Below are 25,240 nucleotides of genomic sequence, written 5' to 3' on the forward strand. Positions count from 1 at the left end.
TGTACAACTGATACACATTTATTTACCTTTCATCACACACGTTTCTACAACATCAGGTTCCCTTCACTGTCAGTGCAGGTCTCAGGTCAGCGAGACAACCAGTAGATTTACAAACCAAGAAATGAGTCTCGAGAAGAAGTAAAATAAAACCAACACACGAGTCACACATCGGCCATTTGCATGTGTCAGGTAGAGAAGTGATGACAACTCTGTGCTGGAGACACACACACACAGAGAGAGTTTGCATAAGGCACAGAACTGAGGGAGGAGCTTATCAGAGCAGGTTTCCAAGTGTCAGAATTTAGAGTTTGGAGTTTAATAAACGCTCTAAAAAATAAGAGCAATAAAAGCAAAAGATGGGGGATGAACACGCATTCAAAGAAAAATATTTATTTGCATTACAAAACAAGTAAATTTGGTTAAAAGCTTTTACATTAGACATTTAGAAACTGAAGTTATGCAGAGAGGGGGAAAGTGTCACTTCAGTTTGAACAGAGACACTCGTGGGAATAATCCATCTGCACTAAACTAAATCGAGGGAGAAGGACGAGAACAATCTGAAGATTCACACGAGACGCTCCTGCAGCCGGACTCGACTCAGACATCAAAACAAAATAATAATTTAGAGATACAAGGAATTCAAATTTACTTTATATCTAAACGATGTCACAAAATAATTTGATCAGAGCTCAAATCAACTAGTGTTTATACGTGAAGTTCAATTTATCCAGTTGCATCATGGGAAACGCTTTAAAGAATCATTCATTCCCCGGCGTGTTCACGACTTCTGAAAACCAGACACGGTGCAGTACCACCGGAGGTCGTGAGGGGGCGCTGTAACTCCCGGTATAAGCAGTGCATAAACAATTTGTGGTTTATAACGAGGATCGTGCAGAGATTCAGGATATTCAGTGTTTTAATAACAAGTAGCATTCAACAGCAATTTATAATAACTATGAAGAAATCTTTTTACATTAATAAAACGTTTTATTTATTCATTAGATGTTTAATACACAAGCCAATAAAGAAATCTCACCTTTTTTTAAAAAGAACTTAACCTGCTTACAACATTATACTGTATGTTACAAACCATTGTGTCACATGTTTATATACTGCTTATGAGCCACTTAGCTTAGCTTAGCATAAAGGCCGGGAGCTGGGGGGGGGGGATCAGAATATTGTGGGCAGGTTAATATACATTAGTGGTTTGTATTGTTAGGGTTTGATGGACATGTCTCGCAGAAGCTTCACACACTTAACAGTTTGATTGCACCGATGTGTCCTTGTGTTCCCATAAAGTCACTTCACCGTCAAGGAGAAGCGGAGGAACCAGAACCAGAGGAACCAGAGGAACCAGAACCGGAGGAACCAGAGGAACCAGAACCAGACCCGGTTGGAGCATCATTCATCCGCCCGTCTTAAGGCTGTGTAAATAAGAAGAGGCGCCTTACCAGTGGGACAATGTCTTCACTGACGGTGGAGCGCTAAAAAAACGACCGATCAAAACGTGGAGGTTTCATCGTGAACGTGGAGAGAGAGAACTCCTCCACGTGTCGCCGTCATCTGTACGCCAGTGCAGGTCATGCTCCCATTTCATCACCATCCAACACACACACACACACACACACACTCAGACTCACACATTCCTGAATCTACAACATCAGCATCCAAGAGGCTGGAGGAACTAGGATTTGAACGCAGTGTTTTTCCAAAGTGGTTTGTGGTAAATCCAGCCTTCACCCTGTGGGAGGAGAGAACAGTGTCGTCAGGAAACGATTCAGACGCTGTGGACTTCAATGACCCAGATTCTTTGGTTGTTTAAAAAAAAAAAGCTAAGTGAGAAAACCCTGAAATAGAAAACCATCGACTGGGGAGAGAATTAATGCTGAAGGTGATTTTAAATGTATTTAGAGGCAGAAGAGGTGACTTTCACAGACTCTTCTGTTTGTCCTTAAATGCCTCATGAAAGAAAAAACTCTTCATCATCGTGTTCATCAGCTAAATCTCTTTTCCAGACATACGTAAATATGAGGAATCAAACATAAGACATCCATGCTCCCATCTCAGACACTAAAATGTGTCCAAATAAATAATGTTTTATGTCTTTATTGATCAAATAAATAATGTTTTAGGTGTTTATAGATAAATTAGATGTCTGTGTCGTCTCACCTCTCTGTCAAAGTACCGGGTCCTCCAGGTGGTTTCGGTCTCGGCTCGGTGCCGCTCCTCCGTCCGCTGCCGCTCCTCCAGGATCCTCTTGTGCTCCGTGGCTTTGTCGATGTCCTTCTGCCGCAGGGACTCGGTCACGTGCTGCCACAGACGCCTGGATCACAGACACACAAACTTGTGCTCAAACAGGCGATTGTTATGAGACAGAAACAACTTCACGAGTGTTCCAGGCCCCGCCCTCTCACCTGGATTCAGTCGGTCCCTGTTTCTCCACCGGTCGCACCAGCTTCCTCGTGACCGGCAGCTTGGTGACGTCCACCACCCGCGTCTCCCCGCTGGTGTAGCTGAACTCCAACACGCCGTTCCACTCGCCCTGCACACGACACACCACCGCGTTGGTGGTGTTGTGCTTCACCTCCCCCGTGACCCTACGTGTGGAACAGCCACAGAACCAGTAAACACCAGGATGCATGAAAAACACAAACACACACACACACACACTCGTGGACGCAGCGACTCACTTGTGCAGTTTCCCTCCATAAAAGGGTTTTGTCTGGAACGTGATGACGGCTGAATAACCCGACTTGACGCAGCTGATGTTGATTTTGCCGCCGAGCTCCACCCAGGGCACGGTGAGGATGGAGCGGGCGTAGGCACAGGGCAGCGTGAAGGTGTACTCCTCATCGTGCTCCAGCAGATTCAGACAACCTGCAGGCACAAATAATCAAAAATCAATGATAAAAGATATTTATCACAGATTACAAATTTTCCATTGTTTTGGTAAATTCTAGAGAGAAAGGAGTTGGTATATGCCAATAAGAAACTTTATTGACTCACCTTCGCCGATCATGGACACTCCGATGGACATTCCCATGAACTTGCTCTTGGTCCACACGTGCGTGTTCACACAGATCCGCCTCTCCTGGCATTCAGCGTAAAACCCAGACACGGGGGGGTGGTGGGACACCTGCTCGGCCACAAAGCGCACCTGGTAGGGGTCCTGGGGGGGGGCCAGCGGCTCGGCGCCTCCCTGTGGAGGCTCCTGGGCGGCCTCTGGTCTCTTGGGAACCTTCCAGGAGCAGTGGAAGGTCTCGCCGATGATGGGGTTGTAGGGCTTCTTGGCGATGGCGCCCTTGCGGCCTTCGTGGAAGGAGGTGAGGTAGTACTCCACGAACCGGACCATGCGCTCCTCCGGGCTGCTGCCGTCAGTGATGGCCATGAAGAGGTCGGGGTGAGACATGAAGTCGGCGTACATCTCCAGCAGGGAGCGCTTCTCCAGGATGAAGGTGGGGAGCACCACCTGGGAGGGAGATAGATGGAGTTTTTATTACTCTACCATGAGTGAATGGAGGAAGTGATGATGTGACCTAGATCCTGTAATGACCTTGGCCTCAAAGCGTCCACCAGATACCAGAGTGACGCCAGAGAACCCAGCAGATAACTGCGATAAATCAGAAACCCAAGAGGAGGAGATCCAAATACTGGAACCAACTGACACTGGAAGATAGAGTTTCTCAACTTGTGCTGATTGTTAGTGTGTGTGTGTGTGTTGGTTTAGTAATTACACAGCAAGTGTTTACTTGAGCCAGGTCCCTGGAAGACTGTGACACTGATTCCTAATCCAGGACTCATCAGATTGACTCGTCCTATTTGATCTAATCAGACAAGTTCTCTGCTTTTTTAAATATTAAATTTAAGATCTGACTCAGTCGACTTTCGATGAACTAGCTCGAACTTTTATCTGAAAGTCTGACATTCTTTTAAACGAGGGGGGGCAACAACTTGTTAGATTACAAAATAAACTTGATTTTCGAACTCAGAAGAAGCTTTTATCTCCATCAAACTGCTCCACAGATAAAAACTCAAGGATATGTAGTGTGTCTGTAAGCGCTGTTAGCCGGCAATAAAGTTTTTAAAGTAGCATTTCAGACGATGTCTTTCAAACAAGGACCTGAAGATGTAAACTAGATGACGTGTGGTACGGGCTGCTCATGGAACTCGACCTACCCGTGTGAGGTCCATGCCGAGCTTCAGCTGGGACAGCAGGTGTAGGATGACGCTGCGCTCCTCCTCCACGGCGCCCAGGTCCTCCTCCTTGTCTGCCAAGGCGTCCTCCAGCTCATCCTCCGCGTCTATGTCCTCCTGTTCCTGAGAGAGAGAGAGAGGGGGGATATATTCAACAACCTGCTGCACGGAGGTTGAAAGTAAAAGATTGTTTGAAGCAACTGTATAAATAACTTTAAATAAAAGTCCTAAACACTGTTGATCCTCCTGGAGCAGAGAGGGAGAGACTTCCTGGCTCTTACCCCAGAGAAGCTGCAGGAGTCTGGGCTGCTGAGCTCCAGGCCGCTCCCCTCCAGCTGACCCTCCCCTGCGGTGAAGCTGCCCAGGGAGCTGCTGCCGTTCTTCAGGATGTCGGGCAGCTTGGGCTCCAGCCACTCGATGGTGGGTCCTGTCGTGGACAGCGAGCGCTCAGTGGCAGGTTCAGAGGAACTCATGGTACTACCCCCCCCCCTCCACCCTCCCTCCCGAGGCCCTCCGACACACACTCACACACGCAGGTCTACGCCGGGCCGACCATTCGCCACACAACACCACACGACTGCCCGGCTGCCGAGTGGACAGATGCTTATTCTCCTGTCGGCTGCCGAGACCGAACGAGTGAAACTGGACCTGACCGACCAGCCGGGTATCAGGATACTCTGGCCCCGCCCACAGGAAACATCCTCAGCCTCTGATTGGCTTAAAGCCTCTCTGTATGGCCTGGGCTTTTTCTTTTATGTTCCTTTAGAGGTGGGGAGACCTCATTCTAATTCACCTCGTGCGTCGTCGGACAACCTCACCCGATTGGCTGCTCGCGACAAATCCGGCCTAATGAAATATACATTGAGTAACGAGACCTGCTGTGAACAAGTGGGACATAACCCGGAGGTTTTCCATATTTCAAATGGACCTGAATAAAGAGGGTCGAGATCCCGGCAGGTCCGACACCTCAGTTCACTTCGGGATCGTCTCACAAAAGCAACAGTTGTCAAAGTGAAGCTGAGTCGAGCAAAGCTGAAATTAATGATATTTAAACTTTTTTAATCAAAAAGATCATGCTAAATATCATCAGGACTTTTTCTAATGTCACAAGTCCGAGCGCCTGCTGTGGAAACGCGGCGTGTTTGCTCTGCTTCTGTCCTCAAAGTGCTGCTGTTGGATATTTCAACCATCTGAGATCTAATTACCTTCCAGACAGGTGGTAAGAATAGGTACAGCTCCGCATCAATAATGCAAAATAATTCCAGTGAGCAGCCCACGCAAACTCTTGGTCTAGATTGTTTATCGCGAGGACGCCCTGTGGCACAGATGCATAAATCTGTAGCGTCTAACAGCAGAAATACACACGTCTGGAAAAACAACCAGCAAATGAACAAAGGAGTCGAGATGAAGCAACAACCGCCACAGAGAGAAACCGCCGCACACTCACCTCCCAGGGAGCCTCTCTGCCGGGCCACCTGCTGCAGGTGCAGGATGTGCAGGCACTCGTTCAGGCAGTTCATGGTCGCCATCGACGTGGCCTTGAGCATCAGCAGGTCCTGGTCCAGAGGGGAGAGGCCGGGGGCGGCGGGCAGACCCTCGATGCTCTGGATCAGCTCCCGGTGCTGCCCCTGGGCCTGGGTGATCATCTGGAGGAGGAAGATGAAGAGGATATAAGTTAAATTGTGTTTCTGTGCAGGTGGTGTTGTGGATTTTGTTCAAATTAACCACTTGGCTTCCTTATAAATTCAGGCATCCATGTTTTTATGCAGTAAGAATAAGATTAACATAAAAAACAAGCCCCTAGAGATTTCTACTCTTTACATAAAACCCTCGTAAAGCTAAATTAGTTTACAAAATCTCTAATATCCAGATTTCTTAGAGTCTTGATTCATAGCTCAGATCAAAAGATTGAAATCAAATCCCTTCATATAAAGATCGATTGAGCCCGGCTGATGTTAAAAGACAGACAACAGCACCCCCTGGTGGACGACCTGCACACGTGCATCTAGGTGAAGAGGAGAATTCACGACTAAATTAATTCAAATCAACAGAAGCTCAAGTTCTAAATATTTCACTCTTACAAGTGAAAGTCTTGTAGGAACATGCTGTCGCTCCGTTAAGGGCTGAAAGTTTCATTGTGGCAACATCCCTGAAGTTTAAACTTTAATGAAACACGCTGCAGTGAGTTAAGAGCCCGACTCAGTTTCTGCTCCTCTTCATCTTCATCATTATCAAGACCTCACATGACATTTGAAGCTCACTTTCTTTATTTTGTGAAGTAATTCATTCTAAATTATTTTGTGTGGACTAAACAGGGACAGGAAATGGATTTTTTACTTCCCAGCATGACAAAAGGTTTTGAAAGATGAAAATAAAGATGGACCAGACGTCTCCACTTCTTCCCACTATCCAGAAATGGAGCCAAAGTGTTAGCAACATGTCCCCGGATGGTTGTACCTCTCTGGCGTCCATGAGGTGGTCGGGCAGCAGCGACCTCTTGCTGGAGTAGAGCGACGAGCCCTTGTTGACCTGCGACCAGCCGAACAAGGTGTTGGGGTTCTGGCTCGGCCGGCGCACGGACATCGGCGAGCTGCCGCTGCCCTGAGACGCCATCGAGTAGCTCCGGGACTTGGGAGGAGGATTCGTCTGAAGAATGAGGAACATGAGTTACATGATGTTGGACTGTGTTTAGGATTAAACTCAAAGCTGGAACACCAGATCATTTGATCTTTCTTTTAAATTTCACTGGTTCTAAATTCAGTCATGGAAACAACATTCATAGAATCACTTCCTCTTTCGCAACACGTCAACAAAGTAAGAGCACAACATTTTGTTTTTGCTGGAGTTAATAATCTGAAAACTATGGTCTGAAGATTGCATCACTTACTAAACAAACCTCTGAAGGAGAAGACACGCACTGCTGGGCAAGAACAAATAACACTGGTTCAGTAAACCATTATATACTTGTGTGGAAAATACGTAGAACAATCTTAAGATCTGAAATGCAACTTTCAAAAAGGTTCAAAATTAGTCAAGAAAATGTAATCAAACTACTTTAGAAAGTGATAACAATGATTTAAAGAATTAATTACGTGTAATGTATTTGTGGACTAACGTGACCCTGTGGGGAGTTGATCTATCTCCACAACATTAACTGAGGTTGTGGGCAGTGCAGCCGCGTGTGGATCAATATCCGGATCAATACGAGTAAAACCTGAAACATTATTCACACAAAGATTCATGTTTACCCACAGAGGAGTGGAGTTTCTGCAGGATTGCGTAAAAGCTATTCAATGATTCTCTTGGTGTAATCACAGGCTGAGAAAGACTTTGTGGGAAATCCAGAGATATTTTTCCAGAGATTCCTTCACGGATCTTGATGACGTGTTTTCATTGTGTTGAGTGTTGACTGAACTGAAACCCTCGGGCCTCGCTGCAGGTATGCGCTCTAAGAAGAGATATTCCAGTTGCTCAAATATTTGCACGGCTGCCGTCTCTGTGCGACTGCTCCTTTGACACAAGGAAGGAAAGTAGGAAACTGAAAAACTGTCCAGCTCACATCCGCTCCGTGCAGGTGTGAGGATGATTATTTGGATCAGTTTAAAACATGATAAAAAAATCTGTGTCTTACCTTCCCCATGGCCTCTGTGTGGTGCTGTGTGCAGATCTGCAGCCGGCTCACCCAGTGCTGCCGCTCTTTGGCATCGGTGGCTGAGAAACACACATGAAACCTTGTTACGGTTACTCTACAAGATGAAGCCACTCAGCAGCAGCAGCTCCCGTGCACCTCGGCTTCACCGGATAATGGAAAACACACAGATCAATACTGTGAAGACCTGATGGATGGTGAGGGCTGGGCCTGGAGGTGGAACTGTAGCTGACACACACACACACACAACCTCTTAGGTGATTGCATCAGGAAGTCAGGTACCCACCCCGGAGCTTGTACTGCTCCCCGCTGATGGCGTTGACGGTGAAGGTGTGCGAGTCCTCGTCGCTGGGGGAGATGACGGCCCCGGCCAGGGGCAGCATGCCGCGGGGCTTCTGGGGCCGCGACTGCTCGTTGACAAAGTACTCCAACAAGCCCAACTCGTTGTTTAACACAAAGAACCTGGAGACACAACACAACACACAGCACACATCAACGTCCTCTCCTCTGAGCCTCACGTGCACTTCAGGGGGATGCAGGTTGGTGGACCACTCACCGGTACTGCCACCCCGTCACCAGGTTGGTGTACTTCATCAAGTAGCCGTCCACGTTCTCCATATGGTCACTGCCAGGGGACAAAGAGTAAAGACACAGTGTCAAGGCCTGAACACCATCAACACACAATCAATCACGGAGCTGAGGCTGCTGACAGATGAGCTGAACGACTCCATTGTTTACTGGCAGATGAGAAACAACTTTATAATAACACGAGAATAATGATGAAGCGATGGGAAGACACGTCAGTCCCTGTGTGACGTTAAAACAAACACACAAAGGTGTGGGTTTATCCCAGGAGTGCTGCTCGTGAGTCACTGTAGCCGTTAGCATGCTAAGCCTCCACCCACCTGTACTGCCAGCTCTTGGCACTCGCTCTCCCCGAGCTCGGGGTCTTAACCTGGGGGACAACATCCAGCTTCCCGGCCTCGCCCTCCGGGGGTCTTATCGGCGCGGTTTCCGCCTGCATGGTCGCGGGCAACGAACCCAACTCTCCGGCTAACCCGGGCTCGCCAGGGTCTGGATGAAGCTAAGCTAGGCTAGGCTAGGCTAAGCTAAGCTAGATTTGTAGCTGTTTGGAGGCTCCAGTGAAGAGTGTTGACTCATCTCAGGCGGGAACACACTTCCGGCTCACTCCCTGCGGACTGTCCACGCGAAACGAGGCAAATAAAACATGGTTTAAAACAGAAACTAGCTCGTTAGCATGTGAGCTAACTCCTCTGCTATTTACTGCTCTGGCAGCAGCACAGTCACGTGACCCGCTGAAGCGCTCACACACTTCCGCGTTCGATAAATCACAACAGCTGGAAAATAAAAAAGTGAGGGGATAAACTTAATTATTAGTTATTGATAACTGATTTTCATCTTTTTTGAGACGAGAAAAAATATATACAAATAATATAATAAGGTATTAATTCTGTATTACTCTTGAAAATATGTCACCTTCGAATAAAAAGTATTGACTGGAAACGTATTACCATATTTTTTTTTTTAGGTATCGGTAATTAATTCAGCTGAAAACAAAGTAAATCAACAGATATTTTAAGTTATTTGTTAAAGTTATGTTTACGTGCGAAAATTGTGTTTGCTTTTATTTTGTACGTTGTCTTGACCGGAAGTGTCACTAATTACCTGTCCGGCTCGACGTCGCTTTGTCCAGATGTTGAAACATTAGTTTCTCTGTTTCCTGTCAGTGTTAAATAATTAATAAGTCGATAAAACATTCATAAGTTTTTTTTTCTTAACAACTCAGTTCAATATTCAGATTTATAATTTAAGGGTGAATAATTATAAACATTGAAAAGAACGTGGAGACGAAAAAAAGAGCAGTTATACATGTGTTGCATCGTTTTAATGTATATTATTAAAGATAGTAATAATAAAGGAGTGTATCCGTGGAGGAGGAAGAGGAAGAGGAAGAGGAGGAGGAGGAGGAGAAAGAGGAGGAGTGAAATGAGAGTTCAGTTTTCAGGGCGTATGAGGAAGTTGCTGTAGAAAGAAAAACAAGTGAGCTGCTAAAATGCCTGGAAAGAAAGTCTGTATCGTGGGATCTGGAAACTGGTAACTTCCATTTTAACTTGCATCTTCTCAGAGACATTATATTTAGAATCATGAGTTTGTTCCTCAGCTGATTGAACTTCTCATTCCTCCTCCTCCTCCCTTGAACACTTTGTTCTGCTGCAACATTCAAGTGATTTTCTACCTGTTTGTGTGAAGTCTTCAGGATTGATTCATGTAACTAAATGTAAAGTGTGTGCACAGTGTTCCAGGCTCCATGTGTCTAGAGGGAGGCTGCTCTCTGATAACTGGTCCTGCAACATGTTAAAGACAGATTCCAGTTGTTGTGTTTTCCTCCCTCACCACTTCCTGTCTCTCCCACCAGGGGCTCCTCCATCGCCAAGATCATCGGGCACAATGTGAAGGGGTCCAACCGCTTCGACCCCCTGGTCAACATGTGGGTGTTCGAGGAGGAGGTGGACGGCAGGAAGCTCACGGAGATCATCAACACCGACCATGAGAACATCAAATACCTGCCGGGTCACAAGCTGCCCAGGAATGTGGTGAGAGCTGCAGCGTGTGAAGACACAGGCGAGGTCACCACAGTCCACTGAGACACCGATAAGAGGACAAACCTTTGACCCACACGTCTTTCAATGTGTGTGTGACATGAACTGTTTGACCACACAACCGTCAAATCCTGCAGGAGAGAACCGTTTAACCACGAGAAACAACAAATTGTTATAAAAGCTGCAGAGATACAAGTCTAAAAGACCCACAATGCAGTTCTTCGTGGTCATTTCCTGTCCTGCTTGTCCCTCCAGGTCGCCGTCCCCGACATCACAGAGGCCGTCAAAGGAACGAAGATCCTCGTCTTCGTCATCCCGCACCAGTTCATCGCCAAACTCTGTGACCAGATGAAGCCTCACATCACCGAGGGCACCATCGGGATATCCCTCATCAAAGTAAGACCCCCCCCCCCCCACCCCCCCTCCTCTCTTCTTCCTCTCTCACTTCCTGTCGACCAACAAGGAGGAAACCATCACATGACTCACTGAACTTCATGTTTTCTGTGGCCGCAGCATCATGAGACGTTTCAGTTGAGCAACACAGATAACACATTTTAAAAATAGTTCTGTATATATAAATATGGTCACTTCTGGTTTTCTAAAAACCAAGATGGACAAAGCGTCAACCCCAGAAACTCTGTGTCTTTGGTCGTCCAGGGTGTGGACGAGGGCCCAGACGGCCTGAAGCTGATCTCTGACATCATCCGAGAGAAGCTGGAGATCGAGGTCAGCGTCCTGATGGGAGCCAACATCGCCAACGAGGTGGCAGACGAGAAGTTCTGTGAAACCACCATCGGTTCGTGGTTCTTCCTCTCATCAGTGTTTCTGTGTGTTTGACCCGGTAGAGGAAACACACCGGTTCCTCCACGTTGCACCAGAGTCCAGTGAGGTGACGCTCTCGTTTCTCTTTCTCGCTGCAGGAGCAAAGAACGAGGCGAACGGACACATCTTCAAGGAGCTGCTGCAGACGCCCAACTTCCGCATCACGGTGGTGACGGAGGGCGACACGGTGGAGCTGTGTGGAGCCTTGAAGGTAAACACCGACTCTCTGGACCTTCTTCTTCCTGCTTCACAGATTATAATCTAATGTCTCCTTTAAATCTGTGCCCTGTCAGAACATCGTGGCCGTGGGCGCTGGGTTCTGCGACGGCCTCGGCTTCGGCGACAACACCAAAGCGGCGGTGATCAGGCTGGGTCTCATGGAGATGATCGCCTTCGCCAAGTTGTTCTGCAAAGGCCCGGTGACCTCGTCCACCTTCCTGGAGAGCTGCGGCGTGGCCGACCTCATCACCACCTGCTACGGGGGACGCAACCGCAAAGTGGCCGAGGCCTTCGTCAGAACCTCCAAGGTGAGTCCTACACAGAGACTCATTCAGAGACCTCAGGAACCTGCCGCTCTTCTGTAAAGAAACCAGTAATCAAACTGGTTTCTCTATGTGTGGTCCCTCAGTCCATCGCTGAGCTGGAGGCGGAGATGCTGAACGGCCAGAAGCTTCAGGGTCCACAGACGTCAGCTGAGGTTTACAAGATCCTGCGGAAGAAGGACATGGTCAACAAGTGAGTTCATGAACCACCTCACAATGCTTTAATGTTAAATACTGTTAAAAATAAAGTTCCAGATGTCAAAACACGTGATTTAAAGATGGGTGAGCGAGCTTCAGGCAAATATCCCTCTAATATCTGAGATGATAACCAGATGATGTGTTGTTTCCTGCAGGTTCCCTCTGTTTGCAGCCGTCTACCAGATCTGCTTCGAGGGCAAAGAGGTGAAAGAGTTCATCACCTGCCTCCAGAATCACCCTGAGCACATGTGAGCGGTGTGTCGACGACTCTCCGCCACCAGATGGCGACAGAGATCCTCGAGCTGGAAACGCACAACTCAACTCAGTCAATTCAACCAAAGGAACTTTTTATATCTTTTTATTGGAAACATTTCATCAAGCAAACTACTTTGATTTAGCTTCAAAAGCAATTTGTTTTATTCATGTTGAACATATTTAAAAACGACTAATTTTTACTGTTGAAAAGTTAGTTAAAGAGTTAGAAAATGAAAGTTAAAGATATTTAATAAATGATGATAAATATGAGGTTAATAATATGTTCTACACTTTCAGCCTTAAAACTGTAATAGAAATGGTATAAAAATACCAAATGCTGCACTCGTTGCTTTAAATACTACAATTTTGTAAATGCATCAGTTTGTGTGTGATTGACATAACAAAGTGTTTACAATTTCAACATAAAAATCACTATAATCTTTTTTATATCTTTATGTGGAGTTGATTTCTCAATAAAAAACTGTTCATAAAAAAAAAAAGAGCTGTTTTTATTCATCCTGATTAATCTAAAGTTAGTCCAGTGAGGCTCTGCAGTACTCAGTTACTGTCAGCAGGGGGCGCAGCTCTCACATTCAGTGATATTTCAACTATAAACAGTAGAAAACACAGAACTGATGTCAAACCAGTTCAGTCTGTGGTCCAGCAGCTGTGTGATTGAGTTGTGTTAGATCTCAGTGTGTGTGTCTGTGTGTCTGTGTGTCTGTGACTGACCCACACTGATTCCCACGAGGCCACAGTAACCTGGTATGAGAAAGCAGATTAATGAACAAAAAGCGTCCTTGTCCCTGCGTGTCGGCCATGTTACAGGTCGACCCGGTGAACGCTTTGATGCTCTGCCTGCGTCTCCGTCCGTCTCCCATCGCTGTGTCTCACCGAGTCATCACCACACACTGTCTCTCTGTGCTCGTCTGCGTCAAACACTCACATCTAACGTTCTCTATACGTAGATATGAAGACAAAATCAATCCAAACACTTTAAATATTTGAGATATAAAAACCTCTCCACTTTTGGGTATCTTTCACTGGTGGGTATCTGTCCACGCTGTCTCCCTCCTCAGGCCCCATCAGTCCATGTCCTCCTCGTATACCCAGATCCCAGGACATCAAACGGTTCATTTGGAGGCTGATGGAAGAGGCACCAGTTTTTTTTTACGGGGAGACAAAGAGGAGCTTCCAGGTTTCCCATGGGAGAGGACGGTCTCTCAGGTCCACGTCCCCCTCTTGTCTCCACGTCCCCCTCTTGTCTCCACGCCACCACTGTCATCGGAGGGTTTTTGAGCGAGCACTGAGACCCTTGTGGAGGTTTGACACCGGCCCGGATCCAAGAGAAGGCCCACCTTCATCTTGAAAGAGGAGCTTAATCACCAGGGTAACTTGTCTGATGGTAGGCCTCCACCCCCCCCCCCTCCCACACACACACTCATGCACTGTCTTCCAATAAGAGGCCCGTGTGCGTGTTATTGGATTTAAACGTACCCCACTGCTTCATTACCTTTCGACAAGTTCAACTTTCTCTTCAAAGTCTCCTCCATCGTTCTTCTGTTGTCCCACAGAGACAGGAAACTGGAAACTGGTGTGTCTCCGTCCACAGTGAAGAAGAAAAGCTCCTCTCCAGTCGACTAATTCACACGTTGTATCTCCTTTGTTTAACTTGTGAGGAAAGAGAAATGTATAAACAACAATTTGTGGGTTTTGGAGGAGTCGTGTGTTTTCAGTGCTAAAGAATCGTCTGTGACACTGAACGTCTTCCAGAGACTCAGGAACACTGTCCTTTTTCAATTTTGTGTTTGTGTAGGTGATGGAGACCAAACACAGATCAAATAGAATGAATATTGGACATATTGGATAATACACATTATATTAAAGATCACCTTTGCTCTGTTTTTGCCAGACGAGTAAATTGTCTGCTGCCCCCATGTGGTTAAAGTCAGTAACAACAGGCTTACAACCCAAACTAGCTACAGAGCTCGACAGTGACCGTCCAGTTAAAAACATAAGAATTTAGTTGAGTTGAACTTTAAAGTGAAACTGTAAAGATTCTGCTAATAAAAAGGACTGAGGCACATTGAGACTCTGCTCAGTACATTTCACACTGACTTGTGATTTATGAGGTGTGATGAATCTTATCACACCTGCCTCTCCCTGGGAGGAATGAGTGACTTGCACAGTCAAACTTCTCTGCTGAGCGCTGCAGGGCTTTTATCTTTTAAAAGCATGTGTGGCCACCCCAGGCCAGACCACATGGTTCACGCCTTTACATTTATAGCACCCAGAGAAGCCGCGTGTCAGTGTGAAACCTCACACGTAGACTAATAGATAACTCATTATATCCCCTTCAGGCACAGCGTGGATCGGTGTGGTTTTAATCTTTTATATCTTCATGTGTGGATTCTCATGTTTCAATGTGTGTGTGTGTGTGTGTGTGTGTGTGTGCCACTAAAGGGGAGTCTATCCTCCATCCTGGGTTAATTACAGGCCCCTGATCTCGTCAGCTGTCACCGCCGCACTCTTTAACATGTCAATGACGGCCCGTTGGGACCTGACATCCTCCCTCCGCTCAGGCTCGACGGGCTGGGGAGACAAAAAGAGATAAAGCAAAAGGATGCCACTCCTCGTCCCAGCTGGCTCCTTTCACCTCCACGTGGTCGCCTCCGTCCTCGGCCTCTTTGCCTCCTTTTGTGCTCGGCCTGGAGGTGAAGGCAGCAGCGGTGGTGGTGGTTGCTCTGGTTGCTCTGGTTGCTTTTGGGGGGGGAAGGAGGAAGAGGAGCAGAAGTTGGCAGGAAGCCTGGTCGTGGCAATGCATACAAACACTGGGGAGACAACACAAGGCCTATTAGTTCCACTCTCCCATCCTCCTACCTCAGGGAGAGTGGACAGAATTGCCTGAGACAGCCATAAGATAGGGTGCGTCCCTCGCTCCCTGCGGACAGCCATCGATTCTGTGGGACAGGGACGAGACAAATGGGGAGCGGTCCTCGTCAGGAAATCACAGACCATAACCCAATGAAATTAAGTCAATTTGTACAATGAAGACCTGGCAGGGCGCCCGGCGCGGTCTGCTGCTTCAGAGAAAGAGAAGAAGCTTCTTTGATTAAATATGAATGACTCTGAGTCAGGAGAGAAGCTGCAGTTTATGTCTGACGGGACCGAGGCCTCACGATGTCCGAGCTGCACGACCTCTCCTCTTGTTCCTGTTCTCTATGACATCCTGCTCGGTCTGAACCTCCTCGGCTCGATGCCCTGCGGACTCAGAGATGCTGACATCAGTGCAAACTCCACACTCCCTCCACTCTGATTTGTGGAAGGTGAAATCTTTACCGTGCGTGCAGTCCCGGTGTTTCTCGAGTCTGCGCTAACATGCACATAAAGATGCTTTCTGAGGCCGCCGGGTTCCCAGTGCAGCTGCAAATAACATCGATGTGGCATTCCTACATGTCAGTGTAGCGTGGGCCCTGCACGGAGCTGCCTCCTGCTCCTCAGAGACTCCAATGCACCTCAGAGACACCGGGATCGAGCAGGAAAATGAGGATTTCACAGCAATGATCAGATTTGTTTCGTTCTCGAGTGTCTATATGTCTAGAAAAGGTTGGAATCAAGACCTTTTTCAAGTTAATCAAAACATGCTGTTAACATGTCATGTGCTATCGGGTTCATATCAGAATAAACGTGTCTCGTGTGTCGGCACATCGTCTGGTGTTCCCATCAAACAGCTTCGCCCAAGGAGCAGCAGGGATGTCTGCTTTATGGTCGCTCTGGTCTTCACCACAACTGCAGCGAGCGATCCGAAGGGAGGCATTGAGTCTGAGCGATAGAGCAGCCCCACACGCTCCGAGGCAGGAGGGGTGACACTGTGCATTTATGCATCTGTTTGTGTTTATGTGTTTTTCTCCTTGGGTGTTTTTCCTGAAGGTCTGACCACATTTGACCGGTTCACCTCAGATATTCACCTCACCCCCCATCAGGTCTGCAGCTGCAGCGTGTTCCAGGTTTGGTGTGTTTTGAGCAGAGTGGATGTGAAGCTCCGGAGCCTCCACACGTCTAAAAGCTTTGACCGGTCTTCTTGCATCTTCTCTGACGGCTTCCCTCTCTCTGCACCAATGGCTTCCTGCCTCCCCCCCGCCGGGCTCCGACCTGTGACATGAAAGAGACGGCCCTCCTGCCTGCAATGGAGCCGGATGTGCCGCAGGTCAAGACGTGTTATCCACAATCATTTAGCCATTACCTCCCTGCAGGACTCTCCGGGCACAAACACGTTCACAGTGATGTACGAGCGAGGGTCCGACCGGAATGGGATCCTCAAGCTTGTTTTCTTTTGCCCTGTTGCTCCCAGGAGGTAATGGTTTGTGCACAGATCCAGATTTTCTTACCCCGAATCTTTCAAGTTGACAATAAAAATCTAAAGTAAGAGCTTAGGAGAGGAGAAAGCGTGTTTTTCTTTCCTGACTTTAAGATAAGAACGTCTCAGAGTGAGTGGAGGAGGAAGATATGGACGACAGGATGAGATATAAGGAGAGGAGTTGTTGTTTTTGTTTTAGATAACATGAGAAAACAGATGCTTTCTCACGTGCACACACTGATTTAGCCACTCAGATTTATGAGCCAACATTCCCACATAAGAGCGCAGCCGACTGGGGCATGATTCAAATGTTTATCTGGTAGAAGGAATCCTCTAATTCGGGACTTTTCCCCCCGATTAGATTATAATAAAATATCACAAGCTTTCAATTGCACAATCAAAGATTCCCATGATCATATGCAGACTGAAAATGACATAACACATTATTACCCTCCTCCGATGTCATCGGACGCCAATCATCTGATTTCATATTCAATTATCCACAACATGGGATCACATCCCAAACTTCCAAACAGTTTACAAATAGTTTAAAACAAATCTTTTGTGTGATTTATGAATTTATCTCCCAGCTCTCCACAGTCCTGCGGTGTCGTCAGCCCACTCGGCCGCGCTCCGTCTCTCTGAACAATGTTGCAATGCAGTGATCTTCTCTGGGAAGAATGCGACAACAGAATTACGCAGAGAAATGATTGCACTTGAGGCCACAGAGACCGAGCGGAGATGGGCTGAAGTGGAGCATTTGTTCACAGTGGTTATGGAAGACCAGCAGTGGGAGGCTGGGACTTTAGCCGAAGGGCTCGGCCGTCCAGGCTGCAAGCTAGGAAACTTGAAATTATGATTTTATTTTAAGTACATGCGCATTTGATTTTGATGCATTCTGCAGAAAATAGCATGAAAAACAAACTAAATATGACATCAGGGCTAAGGTCGATTTGCATCTTGCGGGCCACGAGGATGGGTGGCAACGAGGAATGCGGTGCCCTGCAGAGGGGCCAATGAAAAGCAGAGCGGCCGTGGCTCCCGGCCGGCAGAGAAAGTCTCCTTGGCAGTAAAGCCGAGAGTCATGTGCCTCCATTTAAATGAGGAGGCGAGCGAGGAGGGAGAGAGACGGAGAAGGAGAAACACAGGCTGAGCTCAGAGGCCGGGGACGCTGCCAAGCCAAGACACTTGAGGAATGCAACAGCAGCTCGGCCTCTGCAGTTATACCATTACACCGACTGCTATCTGAGTCAACAGCTCCTCTGGCCCAGGCAGCAGGTCTCAGATCAGCCCGACGACAGGTAACACGTCAGGAGAGGAGCTGCACAAACCCACTCCAGACCAGATTCCAGGGATATTTGAACTTGTTGTGTTTTCAGCCCCAAAGAGAGAGAAAGCATGCACGTGTGTAGACTGCACCTCGCTGCATCGGGGCTGAGGGGAAGCCAAATGAGCTTAGTCTGGTCTTGTTTGTGTAGTTGTGTAGTTGTGCAGTTGTGCAGTTGTGTGTGACTCCTACAGCAGTTAGTTCATAAACACAGGCCTGTCAGCAGCTGCTGGTGATGTCATGTGGAACAGCACCACCCCCCTCCCTAACTATTTACAAGTCTTCAGACTTCAGCTCCTGCTGCATAAACACTGTGTGTGTCTGTGCATGTGCATCTGTTTGTGTGTGTGTGTGTGTGTTCCCCTCCATGTCTTCAGCTGCCACCTCAGGACATTCCTCATCAACACGTTGTCCTCCTCCACCTCAGAAGAACCTGGAGCTGCTGCAGACCTGTGGACAGGAGCCGCCTCAGTAAGTCTCTGGACTCTGATGCTAACCAATGCTAATGTGGCTAACAGGTAGAACAGAAGTTAAATGATAAACCATATGTTAGCTTGTTGTTCTAACTACTCAGTCACAAGGTGGAGCCACTTAGCTAGTGACCTGCTGGTAACTTCATAATTTAAACATAACATAAAATCTACTTTCAAATGAGCTAAATATCTGTTAGCTAGTTTACATTCAGATGAATGTAGATGCTTAGCTTATTGGCTGCTAGCATTTATTTAAGATAACAACTTAATTACATAGCTAAATTAATGTTAGCGTGCTATGCTAATTCACATGCAGAGAGATGTATGATTAGCTTATTAGCTAGTAGCATTTATTTTAGATGACAACATTGGCTAGTAGCTAAATCAATGTTAGCAGGTCATACTAGTTGAATTCAGAAAGACGTAGCTGATTAGCTTGTTAGCTAATGGCTTTTATTAAAGATAAAAACAATGAAAACTTAAATTAGTAGCTAGATTAATGTTAGCTAGCTATCGTGGTTATCTGTTTACATCCAGAAATATGTAACTGCTTAGTTTAGTGGCATTTATTTAAGATGTTTTAGCAACTTTAATAAACAGCTAATGTTTGCTAGCCTTATGAGTTATCAAATGATAATGTTAGCTACTAATAGCAGACATCACGTAGCCACTTAGCTAATTAGAAAGCTGCAGGCAAGCGTGGTTCTGGATTAAAATTCCACAATCCTCATAAATATGTTTGGTTTAAAGTGTCACACACAACATGTGATGATGTAAACAAATTATTTTATCATGCAATTGACTTTTAAAAGGAGAAACACAGCAAATAGTTTATCATAATGTTTTTATAATGCTGTTGTCAGTGAAATAACGTCTGCAGCACTTTTCTGTGAGAGAAATGACATTTACATAAACACACTGTTGTTTCTCAAGCTGTCAGCAGCCTGCAGAGGAAATACCATGTGTGTGTGTCTGTGTGTGTGTGTGTGTGTTCAGTTCTGCCCATCGCACAGTGCTCACATACCAAAGTGAGAAGGGGGCATGTTGTGTATTTTGATAACGGTTGGAAAATTCCTCTGCCCTCTCGTGGCTCTCTGCTTCACCCCCTGGCCCTCGCACTAAATCCTTCTGTGCTATTTGGACCTGAAACGTTGTCATGAGAGAGTTCAGCCGAGCGTCAGAGGAGCAGACTGGTCCCACGACAGGAAGCTCACTGGGTTCTTCTGTTCCAGGATGTATAATAGAGCATCCCACGCATCTGGTGGGATAAGCACAGGGGATTGCAGGGACTCCCCTCGCGAGCAGGATGACGACATTGCATTCATTGTTTTTCCTTGTTTTCCAGCTGGACCTCCAACCCTTCCTCTTTTTTTCTAAACCCCCACATTAAAGAGTCTGCTGACTAAACACGATTTAAAGCTCCTCAGACAAGCTCCGGCAGAATCTGCGCCTGAGAAACACATTTTCTTGTAAGTAGATTGTTCCCCCTCTATCTTTTCTCACATGATTTTGGCTTGATTTTGTAGTTTAGGCGTTTGCCAACATGTGAGAGCTTGTCTTTTTCAGTCTTCTCCACCGGGACAGGCCCCCTGATGCCATCAGTCGTGTGAGACAAGCTTTATTGAACAGGTAAGTCAAATATTGATAATATACTCCTCAGAGTGACAGCGAAATTTATCAGAACGGGAGGAAAAACCCGGGGAAACGCTTGCGATGACAGAACTGGAGCATCAGGTGACGAGAGCGAGGAGAAGCAGAACAGAAGGTGTCACATAGCTGTCTCCACCACATGATTTACAAATGCCTCACGCTCCCCCAGCATGTCTCACAGCTTTGTGACTGTAAAAACATAATGAGGAGCTCCATTTGTGCACTTGCAGGATTGTTTTTACGCCCTGAGGCACGTTGTCCCTGCCCCTGAGTGCTCCACGTCACTGTGGCAGGCGTGTTTCTTTAAAAACCACCGGTCCATTGACAGAAAACTGCAGCCCTTTGTTTACTTCTGCTCCTCAAATATGAGAATGTGCTGCATTCCTCAACAGCTGCACTGTTCTCAATGTGCACGGACACAAGTTGGATTATCAGCAGGGTTTAGACTGTCCTCGGGCTTTTATTGGGCTCCTAACACAAAAGCAAATAATCATGTGCAGACCCGCAGTCAAACAGAGGAAGCTTCCGTGTTTTCACGTTTGCACATTAATGTGACTATTGCCGAGCTGGATGATTTATAACCAATCCTCTCATTAAACCACAAGTCCATATTTAACTGTAATAATCTGGTTTAAGTGGCAGAACGATGCCCACGCTCACACGGCCTGATCTCAGACAGGATAAGGATGTGCACATGCTCCGACCGGCCGACACAATAACACTTATATAAAGGAGTCTTGTGTTGTCTTGCAGCGTCAGCACTAATTTTAAAGGGACTGTTATATTGACCTATTAGCCTCGGTCGTAAGTCTTTCATTGTCACATGCATGTGATGCTTCGAAGCGCGGTGTAAACACTGATATGCCGTGGCAGCAGCAGCAGCAGCCGTGATCACACTCTGTAAGAACTGAGAGAGAGAAGACAGAGCATCCAGCCTAATGACCGGTTTGCTGTCAGAATACAAAAAAACAGAGCGGTGTAAAGTATGGCTTATTGTTCCCGGCCCTCAGACGCAGTAATACCACGTTAGGTGGTGCCGGGCTACAGTTGGCGGTGCAGGATCAGACAGGCCGGCCAGCAGAGGGACTCACAACATCCGATCGGCCCGGACCATCTGTGCCGGCTAGAATACAGATGGACCTCTCTCGCTGCACATTAAACCCCACATCAGACACTTGCATGCTTCAATTTTCTCCTCAATGAATGGAAAGTAATAGCAGCCCCCCCCCCGCCCACTCCCACCTCCGTCCCCTCCCACTTCCCTCGGTGAAGCAGGCGAATTAAAAGCGAGACCCAAACGTATAATCTTCACGCTCATTCATTCTTCTCCCCGGACATGGATGAATCATTGAGGAGAAAAAGAAAGAGGCAGAGAGAGAACGGTGTGTGTGTTTGTGTGTTTGTGTGTGTGGGGCTGGGGCTGGGGGGAGGAGGGGGTGCCTCCGCTCTGACCCCGTTTCCCCTGCGTTCGAGGCAGGAGCGGGGCATGCAGGCAAAATGAATTGGTTCCTGGGGCAAAGGGGGGGTTCACCAATCAATGTGCAGCCCCCAATCACCATCCATTTTCAGGCCCTGGCACTTCCTGGCATTGCTCTTTTTTTTTTTAAGGGGAAGCAGGTTATTGATCACAGATTTACTCTTTAGCCAGTGGGGGGGGAGGGGGGTCATTTTTCACACACAAACCTCTGTGTGTTGAAAACATTTCTCATAGTTGTGATTTCAAAGGGAACTTGTCTATTGCAGAGTTTAACCACTTGAATAAACCGACGCACAAAGACACACTCAATGTACAGAGGAAATGATTTTATCTTGAGGTTTTCTTTTAACTGGTAGAGGGTCAGAGTTCAGGTCACTGGTATCTCAGCTTGAACTCCCCATGACAAAGATTTCTTACTTCTGGCGACTCTGTGAAATGAGAATAAGCACTGCTCAATGCCTGACTGTACGGGGGGGGGTACAAAGGGCGTCATTGTCACATGTGGCGGCGTGTGGTCTCACACTTTGGGAGTCAAAAGCCAGGGGGGGGGGGGCGGAGCAACAGTGTGTCTTTAGCGGGACCCTCTACCTACTGTACGAGTGGGATTACTCCGACGTAAGCGTGGCGGCTCAATGATCCCAATAAAATGCACAGCTGCCTAATTCTCCTCAGCTTACAAAGGAACAGTATCCAATCTGAGCCATGACGATCCATATTCATGGACGAGCTGGGCTTATTATCGCTATTTATCCGTGAGGCTCCCAGTCTGTTTTCAGGGATCTCTCAATGGGTTTAAGTGTTATCATTAAGCTGTTATCCCCTCACATTATCCCTGTTGTAGTTCCGAGCTGACTGGGGCTCGGTGACCTCAGCTGGGTCCTCCCTTGTTCCTGGAGCAGATGTTAAAAAAAGAGAGCGCACCCCCCAAACCGCACACACACACACACACACACACACTCACCACACACACCCCTCTGCATTTGGGCTGTACGCACACACCATCCTGCCGCACCTCCTCCCTCCACCCTGGCATCTAATTAGGCCTACAGCACAAAGACTCCCAGATGTCAGCGTCCTCCTGGCCTCCTTTGATTATATCCTTTCCACCCCACTGGCTGGCTTGCCGACAGGCTGGATGGCCGGCTGGGGGCCGTCGGCGCGTGTCACCCTGCGTAGGTCAACACCGGACCGGTTTAACATATCAGTAATTGCTTTTGGTGTAAATCACCAGGAAACAGGAGGGAGGGAGGACAGTGGTGGTTGTGCAGCCGTTGCAGGAAGGTCCTCAGAGCGTCATAAATATAAGTTAAAGGGGCATTTATTGTTGTAATATGATGTATAATGTAAATATAAAAGGAGCTTGACCTTATTTTGATTTGGTCACAAAAACCAGGAAGCATGAACGATCCGTGCAGGGTCAACAAGTCTGTCAATCACATCTCCTCGCTTCCATAAACACTAACCAGTGGATCCGTAATGGATGAGATGGTGATAACCAGTTATGTGACACATGATCTGCTTTCAGACTTTCACTGAAGTCTGGAAACTTTCCTGAAACTTTCCAGATGTGAGAAACGCAACGACGGCCGATGAGCTGTAAACAAAAACACTCGTCTTCCCACAACAGAATTCATACGATCATGTCTCAAAACAGCTTATTGGATAACTGAGGAACAAATTGTAAAATCACCTCAAACATAAGGAAAATAAACACGTACACGTCTAAAGAAAGATGAGAAATAAACCTAGATTTATGTTCATTCCTTAGGGATTTAAAATTTGCTTTCTAAACCTTGTATACGCAGTTGAATTAATTAAATTACAGCACCGACTGAGCCGCTCTGATTTGCATAGTGAGTGTCAGCTGGTTTGTTTAACTGTCAGAGGTCGGAGTTCTCCCGTGTTTTATCGCCTGCCGTTATCCCAACGCCCCTGATATCTGCGGCCGAACGTGTTTGCTTAATCTTTATCACTTCCGATCCATCCCACCTCACCCCTCACTCTCTGTACACCCTGAGGAAAGTGGATTCTGTGTTTTCTACCCTGACTCATCAGGAACACTGCTTTAATCCCCGTTAATCATTTACTCGCTATTTCCTATAATCTCCTCTCTATCGGTGCATTCAGGGGAAGACGAGGGCTTTGCTTCCTCCTCTGATCTGCAGCGGGAAAGTGACCAAACTGACGTGCAATCAAAATAATAGTCCCGACTATTTCATCTGATGCAACACACGTGCACAATTAGTGATTACAAAGCCAGAGAGAGAGAGGGAGAGGCAGGAGTCGGATGTTTCTGTGTCATTAAAGACACGGCCGCTCACATCCTGTTCACTGATTGGACAACTTCCTTCTACAGCAGATAACCCCGGGGCTTTCAGAAATGGGGGCAGGAGGAGATGGTGGTGCTGTGTGTAGAAATGCGAGCGTCTGATCCCCGCGTGCAATCCGTCGCTCGCGGCTCCGTGTCAATAAGTTTGGACTCTGCAGATTGGCGGTGGATGGAAGGTGTCATGTTGATGTGAGGGGTTGTTTGACGTGTGGCGTCAGGCTGCTGGAGCTGGAGCTGGAGACAGGGTGGAGCAGACGCAGCCCACAGCGGAGGCCGGACGGGGACTGTGGGGATGCTGCTCGGGGAGTGGGTTGCATAAGTAGGTTTGTGAGGCGAGTAATCGGGATGACCTGGAAATAGAAACAGGATCAGAACAGTTCAGGCTCATTCTGCAATTTGACAGTTGCATAACTTAGCAGCCCTGCAATAAATCACTTTAAGCTGAAGTTGTGATGAGATGATTCTACATGGTTTTCTATGGGCTTAAAATACAACTTACATATTTAATTAAAACGCTGTGAAAAGATTTATATATTGTGAAAATGCCCCAAAACAACTTAAACTATAAGTTAAATTAATCTCTTTTAAATTAACTCATTCCAATCTGATTAAAGTGGATTGTGGAATTATCTCTATTTCAGTTACATAAGACACACACAGGATTTATCCACTCATTCATTCACTCGATAACACAAGTTGTGTCATACGAACAAGGTCCCTGACCCCTGAGGCATCCATCAGCTGACCTTTGACCCCGTCCCCACCAATAAGGAAGTGCTGTGCTTACTCTGTGCAGCGGCACAGTGAGTCTAAACCCTGCGAGCTCTTTGTAAAGGAGTAGTATGCGTGAAGTGAAGTGTTTATCTTCTGCTGTGGCCTCAGTCGGGCCAGGTCGGACTGGTTCCCAGCGCTGTTTGCAGAGGCCTAGAACAACAACTCGGGCTGAAGCTCTGGGTTCAGGGCTGGGTCCGGAGGGTGGGGTGCCCGGGTGACGCCGAGAGCGAGCGGCAGGATCGAGCCAGAGCGGTGGGATCGCAGAGTCGCTCCAGAGCAGAGGTCTGCTCTTCCACTTCAGCTGGAGTCGCTGCTGCTCCCGACTTGGACTCTGATCTCATGTAGAAAGGTGAAAGCCCTCCTCGCAGCGGAAACGTGACCTGCCGGACATTCAGCTCGTCCCTTGTTGACTTTCTCCCTCTCCCTTTGTGCTCCACTCCTCCCCCTTTCCTCCTCTCCTCCCTCCAGGGCCTCCCAGGTGTGTGGATCGCTGCAGGGCACCATGAACAGACACCTGGACGGCAGGGAGCAGTTAAAGAGATTGTCTCCTTACAGCGGCCTGACGGTAAGTC

The 25,240-nt window shown here is 47.3% G+C and overlaps 3 protein-coding genes across 3 annotated transcripts in view; 2 read left to right on the forward strand and 1 right to left on the reverse strand.

Moving 5' to 3' along the window:
• LOC128431036 (oxysterol-binding protein-related protein 11) lies at window positions 1–9,184 on the reverse strand. Its single transcript, XM_053417236.1, has 13 exons — window positions 8,749–9,184; window positions 8,400–8,468; window positions 8,130–8,305; window positions 7,826–7,905; window positions 6,652–6,840; window positions 5,642–5,840; window positions 4,476–4,621; window positions 4,177–4,317; window positions 3,007–3,469; window positions 2,691–2,877; window positions 2,415–2,597; window positions 2,170–2,323; window positions 1–1,741 (listed from the first exon to the last, which is right to left on the reverse strand). Exons 1-13 carry the CDS (start codon window positions 8,865–8,867, stop codon window positions 1,685–1,687), a joined length of 2,163 nt encoding a protein of 720 aa, XP_053273211.1. The 5' UTR covers window positions 8,868–9,184; the 3' UTR covers window positions 1–1,684.
• A 613-nt stretch (window positions 9,185–9,797) lies between these two features.
• gpd1c (glycerol-3-phosphate dehydrogenase 1c) lies at window positions 9,798–12,781 on the forward strand. Its single transcript, XM_053417237.1, has 8 exons — window positions 9,798–9,958; window positions 10,281–10,458; window positions 10,720–10,860; window positions 11,122–11,260; window positions 11,385–11,497; window positions 11,580–11,813; window positions 11,915–12,021; window positions 12,182–12,781. Exons 1-8 carry the CDS (start codon window positions 9,918–9,920, stop codon window positions 12,276–12,278), a joined length of 1,050 nt encoding a protein of 349 aa, XP_053273212.1. The 5' UTR covers window positions 9,798–9,917; the 3' UTR covers window positions 12,279–12,781.
• Window positions 12,782–18,277: 5,496 nt separating this feature from the next.
• Window positions 18,278–25,240, forward strand: part of LOC128431124 (nck-associated protein 5) — a 100,947-nt gene continuing 93,984 nt past the window's right edge. The window contains exons 1-4 of the mRNA XM_053417346.1: window positions 18,278–18,436; window positions 19,784–19,907; window positions 20,005–20,067; window positions 25,137–25,233. The gene's annotated coding sequence lies outside the window, so the exon portion shown is untranslated. The remainder of the gene's footprint in view (window positions 18,437–19,783; window positions 19,908–20,004; window positions 20,068–25,136; window positions 25,234–25,240) is intronic.

The sequence above is a fragment of the Pleuronectes platessa genome, chromosome 24, assembly GCF_947347685.1.
Source record: "Pleuronectes platessa chromosome 24, fPlePla1.1, whole genome shotgun sequence".
Taxonomy (NCBI): domain Eukaryota; kingdom Metazoa; phylum Chordata; class Actinopteri; order Pleuronectiformes; family Pleuronectidae; genus Pleuronectes; species Pleuronectes platessa.

What these genes read in the sequence shown, in the direction of transcription:
- gpd1c (XM_053417237.1), top strand. Translation starts at nt 9,918, where the DNA reads ATGCCTGGAAAGAAAGTCTGTATCGTGGGATCTGGAAACTG. An exon ending in AGCTGTGTGGAGCCTTGAAG is followed by an intron (nt 11,498 to 11,579) that starts GTAAACACCGAC and finishes GTGCCCTGTCAG; the next exon opens with AACATCGTGGCCGTGGGCGC. An exon ending in AAGAAGGACATGGTCAACAA is followed by an intron (nt 12,022 to 12,181) that starts GTGAGTTCATGA and finishes TGTTTCCTGCAG; the next exon opens with GTTCCCTCTGTTTGCAGCCG.
- LOC128431036 (XM_053417236.1), bottom strand. Translation starts at nt 8,867, where the DNA reads ATGCAGGCGGAAACCGCGCCGATAAGACCCCCGGAGGGCGAGGCCGGG. An exon ending in GTGACGGGGTGGCAGTACCG is followed by an intron (nt 8,306 to 8,399) that starts GTGAGTGGTCCA and finishes TTGTGTCTCCAG; the next exon opens with GTTCTTTGTGTTAAACAACG. An exon ending in ACTCCTGCAGCTTCTCTGGG is followed by an intron (nt 4,318 to 4,475) that starts GTAAGAGCCAGG and finishes TCTCTCTCTCAG; the next exon opens with GAACAGGAGGACATAGACGC.